A 14513-nucleotide genomic window follows, 5' to 3' on the forward strand; every position below is an offset into this window, starting at 1 on the left:
TTACTGACATTTATTTTAATCTTGAAGACACTTCTAGGTTCACGAGTCCAACTAAAACATTCATATCAGTTATATTACATTTGTTAATCTATAGTTATTGATTTTATTGTGGTTTAACAAAATAAACCTAAAAATCCACACTCTTGCACTAACATTGTGTTATTTTTAGGTTGGTAGCGGCATTCTGGATAAACCTGAAGCAATAGAAGAGATGACACAAATAGCAGATCCTGAGAAGTTTTACAAGGTTTCCAATTATGCAAAATTAGGTGACATTGAGTCCTCACTGGAACAAAGTTTAATTGATGGTAAGAATGTTTTCATCAAACATTACATTATATAGTAGAGAAAGGCAGTTTTGTCTTATATATTGGATAGTTCCCATTCTAAAATCTGACATTATGAAATTAATCATAGCTTTATCAAGCATAGAACAGACATGAGAAACATCAAAAGAGTCTTCAACAAAATAAAAAAAGAGCTACAAAACTGCAAAATACAAAAATGTGATTTGTAAACGTGAACCCATGAATGAGTGTCTAATGTTTTTAACTTATCTTGGCTGACGAAGGTTCTAAGCCATGCAATTACAGCTAAAGTATCATTTCGCCAAATGACTTCAGTTTTTCAAAAGTCCTCACAGGCTACAGCAGCAAAATAACCAAAACCCACAATGACACTGACCTAGCAAATAAATATAGTAAACAATTGGATAAAAGCAAGAAATTCTTTCCATGTTTTTGCCACATGGAAAGCACATAATCTCTTTCTCCTACTCTCTCCTCTTTACAAGGGCACACACATACAGTACGGGCACACAGAAACCTGTAGTAAGCAGTACTATGACAATTTTATCAGTAAAATAGTTTAGCAACTTAAAAGTTACATGACATTTCTCACTAGTAAGGTAATAACGGCACTCTTGTTGGAGCAGATGAACTTATAGTCTCACTACTTCTTAAGACACTGCTGCCAAACACTTATATGAGAGATGCTCAGACTCACATGTACATGTGTAAATCACACATGCTTAATCTCTCTCTCTCTCTCTCTCTCTCTCTCTCTCTCTCTCTAATAACTGAATTATTAACTGCATTAGGCCCCCAATAGACAGAACAAGTTTTTCAGGATGGTCTATCAATTTTTCTTTTCCTTTCTTCTTTACATTTTAACCCCCGATTATACAACTAGGGAAGCAATTACAAACTAATCTGTGCACAATGATTAACTCTAAACAAAAAAAAGTGAAGTGTGCGAGCGTGCTGGCTGCTTCATCTCAAGGAGAAACTTCACCTTTGGAGTTTCTAAGGTTTATTCAGTCTTTATACTGTAGACATGTAGAACATATCCGTGTTTGTGCATCAATGACTGTAATGTGTTCTGTATGTGTGAAACTTTTTGGAATCTTATCCAAGGCTAGTCAGTCATATCTGACAAAGGATCCGCGAATGAAACTGTGACACAAACACCATTAACTTCACATTTTCATTTTGTTGAGCCTTGATATGCCATGCCAACAGTCTTTCAGCCTTTCTCCTTGGTTATAATATGTTAACGTTTAGTTGTATTAGCTGATGATTAGTGTAAGGGAAACAGGTAAATTTAGCTCAAAGGGAATCATTTAAGATTTTAAAGGGAATTTGGACAGAATCAATGTTTTACGGCTGGTCACTGAGATGCCCATAGTCATAGAACATCAAATCTGCATTGGATATTAATATCCAAAGTATAGGGAAAACACTTAATTAGTAGAGTAACAAGATCTGCAGTTTAAGACATTAACTTGTAAGCACAAAACACAAGATACTTTTCAATATGAATAAGGTTTTAGATAAGTTTAAGGCATATAAACTAATCTAACACAATGCACACGCACACACACATTCACACAAGTTGCAGGAAGAGAGAAAGTTAGGAAAGAATGAGTTTAAGAGAATGAAAATATGAAATCCCAAGTTTACAGCAATACCTGAAATTGCATGGACATGAACAGCCATCAATCACTTAATTAACCCTCTGTCACGGTGCGGAAGGAACGGGGTCTGGGTCCAAATGCAGGGAAGAAACTTATTTTTAATAAATGAGAACAACAATGCAAAAACAAAACAGAACCAAACAACAGGGACATGAGCAGAAGCAACCAACAAATCACAATAAACATTAATCCAGCCAGACAGAGTGGTGTGAGAGAGGAGAATATATAGCCAAGGGCAATGGGCACCAGGTGTGTGTGAGTGAGTGAAACAGGTGTGCGAAGTGAAGGTAATGAGTCCGGGAGCAAGGGAGAAACACAGGTGCAACCAAACAATAATGAGGTCACAAGGTGGGCGGGGTCAGAAAAAGACAGGAGAGAGCACATGGCACCAAACAAACACAACACTCACAGAAGACAGTGACGGAAAGACAGAAGACTGTGACACCCTCGCATTGAGTTCCTCAAGGAAGTTAAAATTATATTAGATACACCAGTGCAGTCACAGTGTTTGGCAAAACTTAACTCAGAACATGAAACTCTCAACGGAAAAGCAAAGAAACTAAAGTAAAAGAACAGAAGTAAAGTCTGATGAGACTATGTGGTGTTTCTTCTCATCGTGGCTAAGTAGCAGTGGCTGAAGCACGCTGGAATGGCACTCAAAGAATGCAAAAAGTAATGGCAAAAAACATGGCTAAAAGTGATGACTAAAAGCAAAAGCTAAGAGCAAAATTTGATGGTGTCCTGGGTATTTAGACTCAAATGTTGTCTTGACCAATTATAAACTGTCTTCTCGTGGGGTGTTGCGATGTTTCTCCACCCCCATAGATAGATGCAGGGTATAATTTTGGACATGATTCCTAAAACAAGAATATGATACATTTGACAAATAATTGGTTGTCAGAAACGTTTCAAGCAAGAAGATTCAAACACACATACTAAACATATATGAATCCTTAAAGGGTTATAAATCAAAATTATGTCATTAATAACTCACCATCATGTTGTTCCAAACCCATGAGACCTCAGTTCATCTTCGGAACACAGTTTAAGACATTTTATATTTAGTCAGAGAGCATTTTCTATTTAAGAAAGGGAGTCGTGGCCTAATGGTTAGAGATTCGGACCTATATTTGCTCTCTCCACCCGCAATACCATGACTGAGGTGCCCCTGAGCAAGGCACTGAACCCCCAACTGCTTCCTGGGCGCGGCAGCATAAATTTGGCTGGCCACTGCTCCGGGTGTGTGCTCACAGTGTATGTGTGTGTGCACTTTGGATGGGTGAAATGCAGAGCACAAATTCTGAGTATGGGTCAATATACTGTATGTCACTTTACTTTCACTTTTAAACAAAAAATTGCTTCAAACAAAGCCACCACAGAATCAAATTGTGTGTCTTTTGTAGATGCTGGGACAGAGATTGCTTTTGTGCTGGATGGCTCTGGTAGCATTGAACATGATGACTTTCAGAGAGCCAAAGACTTCATCTACAAAGTCATGTCCAATGTTTGGAAAACATGTTTCAATGCGAGTATAAACTAAAACATTTTATGAAACACACATTTACAGCCATTTTGTTTCCAAGTACAAAAAAACTAACTATCTCTTCTCTTCAGTGTGACTTTGCGATATGGTGCAATATGGTGTAGAGATCAGGACCGAACTCTCACTGCTAGACAGTAAGAATCATGCTAGAGCCTTTCAAAAGGTCAAAGAAATACAGCAAATATTCAGTATCAGAAAGACCGCCTCAGCCATCCATCATGTCCTGTAAGTTCACAGATTATGATTTAAAACAAATTAAAGATTTTCCACCTCAAGTGTTTGACTGGCATGCAGCACTTTTGTTGGTGATATATTAATATGGTCAATACTGGTTTCATTGTTTACAGCACAGATATTTTCATGCCTGAGAATGGATCAAAAAATAATAAAAAAATTATAATTGTATTGTCTGATGGACAAATGCTGGGAGATCCAATGAATCTTTCAGATGTTTTGAACATGCCACAAATGAAAGGTGTCACTCGCTATTCCATAGGAGTAAGTATCCAGTTTACTGCAGTAGCATTTAAGATAATCTCATTTTAAAGATTTAAAGCTACAATTATAGATTACTGTAATTTATTTAATCTTGTCCTAGTTCAACATGCATATCAAATATATTACTTACAGTTTGTTACTGAATAGTTAATACATTTATTATGGTTTATCAAAATAAATCAGAACCCAGACAACTGCACTTACATCATGTTATCTTTAGGTTGGTAAAGGCATTCTGTCTAACCCCAAAGCAATACAAGAGATGAGGGAAATAGCAGATCCTAATAGGTTTTTTAATGTTTCCAATTATGCTGCATTAGAAGACTTTCTTTCCTTAATGGACCTAAGTGGTAAGAACGTTTTGATTCAAGTTGTGATTCAACTTCAAGAAACACTAATAAATCTTAAATGATCCAATAGATTTTTCCTTAATAATTTACTATTTGTCTATAATAAATTATGTAATTCCTGTTCTAAGTTTAATTTGAAATTATTTTCCATGCAGGGACTGATTTTAACCCTCCTGCTCAGCTCCTAAAAATATGTGTCAAAGTCTGAAGGCTCCAGAACATGGATGAAGATGAAGTAGATTCCTTCTTCAAATAGACGTGGAAAACCATTTACTCTTCTTTTTATATGATTAGGAAAGTATATTTAGGCATTAGTTGTTATAGTTAGAAAAGTGGCTTCACTGACAGACATTTAACTGTCTGTTTTAAGTTTAGGGCTTATACAGTACCAAAGTGTCAAGGTGGAAAGATGTAATATTGAAGATAGAAGGCACATTTTATCTACAGTATTTACTTTTATCTTACATTTAGCTTTCTTTAGAAAATAATAACAATAACGATAATGGCTTATACATACCACTGTGCCAGTTTTGTGGTTTTATAAATGGTATATTATGAATATTTTTATAAAGCTTCATTTGTTTGTGATCATGAAATACTATTAAAATACTGCATCCAAAAATTGAATATATCCTTACTACATAGTATGCAAAAAACAGTACACCAAGAGTATTTTGTCCAAATTAATTGTGAAATTCAAACATACTACCAGCCTCAATCATGTTTTTCACAAATACTATCAATCTTTTTTCTTACAACCCCACAGCATTTTAAACTATGGGAAGCATCTACGGTTTAGTTACAGCTTATTTCAAGGCAAATAAAACAATTTACTTACTGCTTTGAATGATTGTTACTTAAGTTAAAAATATTCAAGTAGCCACAATGGAATCAATGACTTAAATTAACCAGTAAGAGGCACTAATATATTGCTAATGTACAACAAAGCAACAGAAGCAGAAGGAGGAAGAGTTTTTGAGACAGGGCAATTCTTATAGACTTTTCGCTCATTTCCTCCACTTCTGCAGTTCTCTTTCTCTAGTTGCATTCACTTGTTTCCCAAAGTCATCTTGAATGTTGAATTGTCAATACAACTGAAAAATGTAAGTGAAGATCACATAAGCTGACTTATTTTTTTTAAGTCACCATTATAGTGATTAGTGCTCTCTTTGTTTGGGCACTTGAAACTTCATTTACGTTATATTCTTCGTAATGGCACAACATTAAGTTATTTGGTTTCAAAGGAATGGAAGTAACTAATAGGCTACTTTTAGAAGGTTACCTAACTTCCAATTAAATCATTAGTTAGCATATTTTTCATGTTGATTAACACTAGAACCACCACGAGGTACATTTTTAAAATGTACATATAATATTTTTAACAAAAAATTCAAGTATCCCAGTCACTGACATTAACTAAAATTGTGTATTTTTGGAACCCCTGTTGTCTAAAATGGTTTAGATAAAACCAGATGGAAAAACTTGTATTTATACCTACAAGCGCCAGCGCAGGTCAAATTTCTCCGCCATATAATGTGTTCACTTGTCCCGAGCTCATGTGTCCCGAGCTCACCTGCTCATTACGGTCTGAGTGGCCACACCTACGCCCAATCAAGCACTGGCTTCATAAGCCTCACAGACAAACACAGAGGTGACAGATGTCTCCAAAGGCTCGGCTAACCTACCTTTGTTATTATCCCCAGACAGCAGTGTGTGACTGCCAGCCCCCACTATGAATGGACTTCATGGACCCACAGAACACTGCGCACAGAGAGAGAGAGAAAAAGAGAGAGAGAGGGACGAGCACCGAAAAACCCCTCACGTTGGCTATTTTCCCCACTAACTGGTTAATAAAATCCACCCTTCGGGGAACTTACCTGCATCCTTGTGTCGTGTACTTCTTCACCCTGTCACATTGGTCGAGAATGCGGGCATTGCAGTGAAGAAGTCAACAGCTACCCAATGCCGCGGGTTGACTAGCTCTTGTATTGCCTGGGAAGGGCCCGGTTCATCTTGACCCTTGACCTCACCAAGGGCCACTGGCAGGTCCCCTTAACCGAGCAGGCCAAGCTGAAGACAGCGTTCTCAACCCCAAGTGGCCACTGGCAGTACCGCCTCCTTCCCTTCAGCCTGTAGGTCCCCCCGCCACCTTCCAATGCCTGATGGAGGTCCTCTTAAGGCCCCACCAGCTCTATACAGCCGCCTACCTCAACAATGTCATCATTCACTCTGAGACTTTGGAGGACCACCTGGAGCAGCTGCGGAAGGTGCTGTTGGAACTCCACCGGGCTGGGCTGACCACCAACCCCAATAAGTGTCACTTGGCCCTCGCCGAGGCCAAGTATCTGGGCTATCAAGTGGGCCACGGCCTCATCCGGCCCCAGGAGAAGAAGATGGCAGCTATCCTCTCTGCACCACGGCCCGCCACCAAGACACAGGTACTGGCCTTTTTGGGATTGGTGGGATACTACCGCTGTTCTATCCTTAACTTTTTTTTCTTAGCCTCTCCCCTGACAGACCTTGACCAGGAAGGGGCAACTGGAACCCGGAGACATATGCTGTGTCCAAATTCAGGGTCTGCATCCTCCTTAGGATCCTTCCTACCCGGTTGAAGGAGGATGGGTCCTCCGACGACCGCAAAAACCGGACGTCGGTGTTTGTGAATTTGGACAGCCTACCCTACTTTCAGTTCCCTCCCTTAACCGTTGCTCATATCCTGTCGCCTAGCAACTGTGACAGCGCCAAGCAAGACGCGGGTGAAGAGCTCATCCTTCTCTCCCTGGAGCTTTATAAACACTTCTGTCTGCTCTTTCGTCCATTGAAGCGTTAAAAACAGCTTCAATCACTAACAAATAAGCTGTGTGTAAGGGGATATTCACACAGGCAGTAAGGAAGAAGCTAGTTTACGAAAGTAAACTTTTTTTTTTTTTTACATATACACGTACAAATGTAAAAAAAAATGCTTAACGCTAAAACAAAATGCCTAACTAGAAAACCACTGAAAATATATATTTTTGAAAAGCCAGTTTTTAAAAAACATCGAAAATAATACTCCTCCCCCACTCCGCTACCGCTCGCTTCGTCCTGCCGAAAAGAATTGTGGGATAGGTAGGACGCGAAAGGATCCACCACACCCATCCTTCCAATTCGGGGAAAAGGAGGACGCATTTGTGGGCCGCATTTGAAGGATCCTACGAATTTGGACAGCCTTCGTCGCGGCGCTGTGATGTAACATCCTTCAAATGCGTCCTCCGAAGGATGTAGACCCTGAATTTGGACACAGCTACAGAATGCGTTCCAATGGATAAAAGCAGCCCTCACATTGGCGCCTGTGCTCAGAACCCCTGACTTCAACTGCCCATTCCTGTTGCAAATGAATGAGTCCGATACCGGGTTGGGAGCCTTTCTCTCCTAGGTCCTAGATGGCGAGGAACACCCGGTTATTTATATCAGCCGAAAGCTGACCCCAGCGGAGCGACGGTACACGAACGTCGAGAGGGAGGCTTTGGCCATCAAGTGGGTGGTCCTGGAGCTCCACTTTTACCTCCTCGGCCACCAGTTCACCCTGATCACTGATCACGCCCCTCTACAGTGGACAGCCTAAGCCAAGGACACAGATGCCAGGGTGACTCTGTGGTTCCTTGTGCTCCAGGACTTCCATTTCACCTTACAACACCGGGTGGGGACGCCCAATACGAACGCCGATGGTCTCTCAAGGATATGGGCAGCTTTGGCAGGTCTGTCAGGCTCCACTCCCCGCCCTCCCCCAATCTCCCCACTTCTCTACAGGGATAGGATGACTTTTGGGTGGGGGGGGGGGATGTGGAGTGTGACACGTGTCCCGAGCTCTCGTCAACGTCGCCCTGGAAATAGGGCAGGCACACCTGCACCTGCTCATCACGGGCTGAATAGCCACACCTGTGCCCCATCAAGCGCCGACTTCATAAGCCTCACAGAAGAACACAAAGGTGAGAGATGTCTCCAAAGACTCGGCTAACCTACCGCTGTAATTTTTCACCAGATAGCAGTGTGTGACTGCCAGCCCCCACTACGCACAGACTTCACTGACCCGCACAGCACTGCCCACGGAGAGAGAAAGAAAGAGAGAGGTCAGAGCACTGGAAAATCCCTCATGTTGGCTATTTCCCCCACTTACTGGTTAATAAAATCCACCCTTCGGGGAACTTACCTGCATCCTCGTGTCGTGTACTTCCTCACCCCGTCACAAATGCTCACAATACTCACAAACGTTGTTTTCGTGCAGCTTGTGTTTTAAACAGTACATTGCTAGGCAATGCCTTTACTGAATTAGTAATTATCAGTTTCATAAATAAAGACAAAACTAGTAAAAGAAGGCGATTTATGAATGCTGACGAGGTATAAGAAGCACTATGGAGAGATAAGTAAAGCATCCTGTCAGCTCAGCATCTGACGGCGTTTAATATTTCATATTTAGATGTTTTATCCTAATGTTACTCATAATTGTTCAACATTTTGATTAATTATAAAAAATTTATTTTGCCATTTCTATCGTTTATTTTTCGCTTCTGTGTTGCTATTTATTCCTATCTGCCTGTTTCCTGTAGTAGAAAAATCTGATTTTATGTGTTAAATAAAACATTTCTCTCTCTCTCTCTCTCTCTCTCTCTCTCTCTCTTTTACCCAAAGATAATTCAGATTATAAATGCTATGAATAAACAAAATTAGGTGAAGCTGTGTGCTTTAATTTGTCATGGTATCATCTTATGCAATGTGGTGAATTATTTATTGCTCATAGGCTATTTTAGTCATTTAAATAACATAGGTTATATTAATATATTGATTAATGACATTGTATTATTACACCACCCAAATATGTATTTACTTCCTTCTAATTCTCGTTGTCAGTGCAGGCTTGGTTAGCTTAATACTGACGTTATGAAAAGTGAATAGTGTAGCCTGCATAAAAAAGCCTTGAACATAAAACAACAGGACAAATATATAGTTGATGACTAGACATAATCATTTCATGACTCTAGACACTTCTTTGTGAAGACAGTAACAATAATATAATGAAATAATATGTTATTTAGCAATATAAAAACAGCTGTCATGTGTGTGGGTAAATTTTACCTGCTGGTGCTTATAGGTATTGCAGTCACTTCTAGCGGTTCAAGTGTTAATGATCGTTTACAATTTTCGTTTTTCCACAAAAACCTTGTGATGCTTCTGTTTGGGTTTATATGTTCCTTTAATGTCTACGGCAGTATCTTGTAATCAACCATGCTCACATAGTCCACACAAAGTCACACACAGACTTCAACATTCAGTACACCAAACACAACAATGGTAACAATTAAATAGTATTTATTTTATTAATTATAAAAATATCCATTAATTTGCTATTTTTGTTGTGCTACTACTACTATGGTCTTCAGACTGATTTTGAAATTTCGCCACAGTAACAGACGGGTGTGCAAAACTCTTGGATGTATTTTAAAGATTCTATGCCGTGAACTTTAAACATTTCACATACTTTTGAAAATCCAGAGTTTAGTTGATCCTGATAAGCACTCGTCATCAAACAGGTATAAGCACTTGTCATCATTAGGATTTTTTAACTGATGAGCACAAGAGGAGCCACAATTAATACAGAGGGGCCAATCTTATGTTGTGTATTTATACTTAGAACTGTAGATATTCAAATAATTTAAACTACAATAAGCTTTGAAATCAGCAATTAACTTTGTATAGTGAAAAACTTTTCCCTCTGATTATAAGTTGAGGAGAGTGAATTGCTCAATTGTTCTCCAATGAGATGTGTGACATTCAGGTGAAGTAAACCGAGCTGTGCAGATCAGAAACATATTTATCAGAGTTGGGTACCAGAATCAAGTAGAGTTAATTTATCCACTAAACTATACTTATTTATCCATCCATCATAAAAAGTAATCCAAATTACTCTGGAAGGGTAATAAAGGCTTCCTGAAGTGAAGAATTTGTATTAGGAGTGCACCGATCACGATCGGCCGATCGTTAATGCGCATCTCGTCAGTAAAGCCGGTTCTCTAATCAGCGGTAAATTCCATCAGGTGCGTGATTTCACATAGAGCAGCTGTTACTACTGTCACGGGGTGAAGAAATACTCGACAAGAGGTGCATGAAATCAAATGCCCCGGAGGGTGGATTTATTGAGTGTTGTGGGGTGCCTGGTGAAATGTGCTGCTCTGCTTTCTGGTGGCCGGTGCTTCCTGTGTGCTCTCCGTGCTTTTCGGGTCCGGTTAAGGTGAAAGTGGGTGTCCTGACGTGTTCCAAAGTGGCTGTCGGTCACTCGTTGCTTTCTGTGAAGAGATGAGACAGGGATTAGACCAGCATTGCATTCGGTTCGAGACTGACGTTTGAGTGCAGCGTGTGCTCCTTAAGAGTGTGCAGGCTGATGGGGAGCAGCTGTGACCAATCAGCCAGTGACGAGGACGTGCAGGTGTTTTCTGTTGGTTGCCAAGGTGACGCTGATTCCTCTGGGAGTGCTCGTCACACTACACAGAGCTGTTGTTAACTGAGAAGATGCGCAAATAAACGCTGAAAATGAACGTGGATGAACGGTGCACCCGTCCATATTTACAACTTTAAATACTTATGTGAGTCAATGACATATTGCTTTTAAGAGGTCATATGATGTAGCTTAAAAGAACATTATTTTGTGTATTTGGTGTAATGCAATTTTTGTTTATGTGGTTTAAGGTCCAAAAAACACACTATTTTTCCACATCATGTACATTATTGTTGCTCCTCTATGACCCGCCTTTCTGAAACATGTTGATTTTTACAAAGCTCATCATTCTGAAAAGTGAGATGTACGCTGATTGGCCGGCTATCCAGTGTATTGTGATTGGCCGAATACCTCAAGTGTGTGATGGAAATGTTATGCCCCTTAACATACTGTGATGCCATGTGTCCTGGCTCAACAAGATAAAACCAATGTAACCCATTACAAACTAGGCATTTTTTGCATCCAGTGGGGACATACACTCACCTAAAGGATTAATAGTAACACCTGTTCAATTTCTCATTAATGCAATTATCTAATCAACCAATCACATGGCAGCTGCTTCAATGCATTTAGGGGTGTGGTCCTGGACAATCTCCTGAACTCCAAACTGAATGTCAGAATGGCAATTTTGAGTGTGGCATGGTTGTTGGTGCCAGACGGGCCGGTCTGAGTATTTCACAATCTGCTCAGTTACTGGGATTTTCACACACAACCATTTCTAGGGTTTACAAAGAATGGTGTGAAAAGGGAAAAACATCAGTATGCGGCAGTCCTGTAGGAGAAAATGCCTTGTTGATGCTGGAGGTCATAGGAGAATGGGCCGACTGATTCAGGCTGATAGAAGAACACCTTTGACTGAAATAACCACTCATTACAACCGAGGTATGCAGCCAATTTATGTTTTATGTTTCCCGCTCCTGTCCACAAAAGCCTGCATAACACTAATGTTTATCGATTTTTTTCAGTAGGCTACATAAAAAGAAATTTACATGAAATGGTTCTGTAACATCTTCTAAACTTCACAACATCTCAGAATAAACACTCCCGATAAAATATTTGTTATTTAGGCTAAGCATCAACATTCACAAACCACTGTTATTTTTAGCAGAAAAGCGAGCATGGTCTGCTGTGTACATGGTTTGACATGGCATTATGCGAGCAGCACTTCCTTTATTATTACTAAAAGCTGACATCTCAGTTAATTGCAATCTCATAAAACTCAGTTATAACAATATTTTACGCCATTGCGTTGCAGAAATCAACAGCTGAGTCTGTGATTGGCTACATTGAGCAACCCTTTGAACACGTGTTATAAATAGAAACTATGACTAGCTTGCTCACGTCAATCATTTTAAGGTTAATATTAGTTATTATTTTTGCTTTTGTGCAACAGATAACTTTGACTCATAAAGAATATCTCTTTGGATTTGAGACTTTAGTCTTTGCAACTTTAATGATCTTCTTTATGCACCAAGAGCTTGTAACACTAATAGCTGTAACACTGAAAAATATAAATCACATCATATGACCCCTTTAATAATATGAATTCAGTAGTGATTCACTCACAAAAGAGGAAGTGATTAATAAAGTAAAGTTTTCCAGAATGTTGAGGATGAATCACTATTGAATTCTTGTTACAGACAAGAATTTATGCACAAAAACAAGACAACATATAGGAGACGAGAATGTGATGTAAACATCCTTGTTGAATCTGCTGTATAAAATAAATCTAAGATCAAAAATAAAGATATATAATATATATACATAAAAATATATATTTAAGAAAAATGACAGTGCAGATATTTATAATGTTAAAAAAAGATTTCTGTTCTTCTGAACCTTCTATTCATCAAAGTATAATGGTTTCCACAATTCATTAAGCATTATAACCTTTTTCAACTATGATAATAATAAGGGATGTTTCTTGAGCAGCAAATCAGCATTTTAGAATGAATAAAGTCGAGAACTGAAATCATGGAAGAAATTGAATTTTTTCACTTCAGGAGGCCTTTGTTAACCCTCCAGAGCCATGTGGAGTACTTTTTATGATGGACAGATGCACTTTTTTTCTGCTTTAAAATCTCAATCCCTTTTCACTGCCATTATAAAGCTTGGAAGAGCAAGGACATTGTTTTTATAAATAACTCCGACTGTATTCGTCTGAAAGAAGAAAATCTTATACACCATGGCTTGAGGGTGAGTAAACCATGGAGAAATTTTCATTTTTGAGTGAACTATCCCTTTAAGCACAGTATGAAAAGCCCTGTGGAGGCCTTCAGGAACAGCTTCTGACAGTCTATTGTAAAACATGCAAACACAGACAAGGAGAGTGACATAAATAGTGAATAGTCAAGGGAAGTGCTGTCAGATTGTTTTATCAGTTCTCTTTACAAGAATCAAGTATTCAAGAGAGACGGGTGATTAAAAAAAATGATTTGAGGTCTGTTTGAAAAATGAGGGCTGAGAGTAGATTGGTTAATGTTCAGTTAAGAGATGCAGGTTTTTCATGTTCACCACATCCTGTGAGAAAGGCAGCATGGCCTTTAGAAACAAGCTTTTTTGCTAAACTAGTGCGTACCTGTAGTATTGCAGTGAAGATAATTAATGGATGTCTTACTAATTTTACTCAATTGGCAGATTTAAATAAAAGGGTAATTTGTTCAGTGGTCAGTTTTCTTAATAGACAATATATTGTTTTGTTTAAATCAGTCAGAATATGTTTAGCCAATAGCCTTCGTTAACAAATTGCTTTTCAGATCCGTATGAGAACCACACCATGAGAACCAGTCAACCACAGAGTTTCTTTGAGAGGACAATGTCTATTGTAACCACTTTAAAAACGGAACACTGACTTTTTACATTTTAATTTAGACTTTTTTTAGTCAGTGTTACTGTCCGTGTAATGTAAGGTCTTTATTAACTGTAACTACATTACTATACAGACAAGTTAGACTTCTACTGCCTTGCTAACGCTTGTTTTGATCCTGCCCAAGTATCCAGTTTCTAGTTATGTTCTGATAGTGCTGTCAAACACGTGTATTTAACATTATTTGAAAGTTTATACCATTTAAACAATGAAAATATTTGAAAATTATGCTAATATTTAAAAATTCAGCTTCACTGTAAAGAAAAAGTGTTTGGTCTGAAGTGTATGGAGGGGGCGGGTTTACTGTCAGCAGCAACTGTGTGCTGTTCTACTTTTTCAAGACCACAGTGAGTTGCTTTCTGTCTCAACTGTGCCGATATGTTTTTTTAAAAGCGTGGAGTTTATCAAATTCACAAAATGTACAGAGGACTGCTATTTATAATTGGTATGTAATTATTTAACACTTGTCATGATGACTCTAATTTTTCTAATTAATGATAACAACGATTTGTGTTTGAACATGTTTTAAACTCTTATTTATCTGAATCTGAAAATTTCTGGGCAAAAGTAGAAACAATATTATTAAAACAATTTTTATGTTATAGCGATATACAGTGCAACCTGCTTCAACATTAAGATATCTCCTGTGAAGCATTTCAAAAATGGTGATCCACTCTTTGGTCAATCCATTATTCAATCAACAGATGGGTTGGTCCTTTATAAGAGTTTTAGATCATTCTAAATATATGAAT

At 38.6% G+C, this 14513-nt stretch overlaps 1 protein-coding gene across 19 annotated transcripts in view; it reads left to right on the plus strand.

Annotated features, from left to right (window-relative positions):
* The window catches only part of LOC128029322 (integrin alpha-E), a 60757-nt gene that overhangs the window by 31022 nt on the left and 15222 nt on the right, over window positions 1-14513 (plus strand). For 15 of the 19 annotated variants that reach the window (XM_052617043.1, XM_052617044.1, XM_052617047.1 and 12 more), the window contains exons 1-2: window positions 14068-14206; window positions 14367-14469. The exons of 2 other annotated variants lie outside the window; for them this stretch is intronic. In XM_052617043.1, coding sequence (XP_052473003.1) covers window positions 14179-14206; window positions 14367-14469 — 131 coding nt within the window. In that variant the 5' untranslated portion in view covers window positions 14068-14178. Of the gene's footprint in view, window positions 1-3588; window positions 3744-3865; window positions 4017-14067; window positions 14207-14366; window positions 14470-14513 lie in introns of those variants that run through there. 2 more of the 19 variants (XM_052617057.1, XM_052617056.1) reach the window with 2 other exon arrangements.

Source organism: Carassius gibelio, chromosome A15 (assembly GCF_023724105.1).
Source record: "Carassius gibelio isolate Cgi1373 ecotype wild population from Czech Republic chromosome A15, carGib1.2-hapl.c, whole genome shotgun sequence".
NCBI classification, from domain to species: Eukaryota; Metazoa; Chordata; class Actinopteri; order Cypriniformes; family Cyprinidae; genus Carassius; species Carassius gibelio.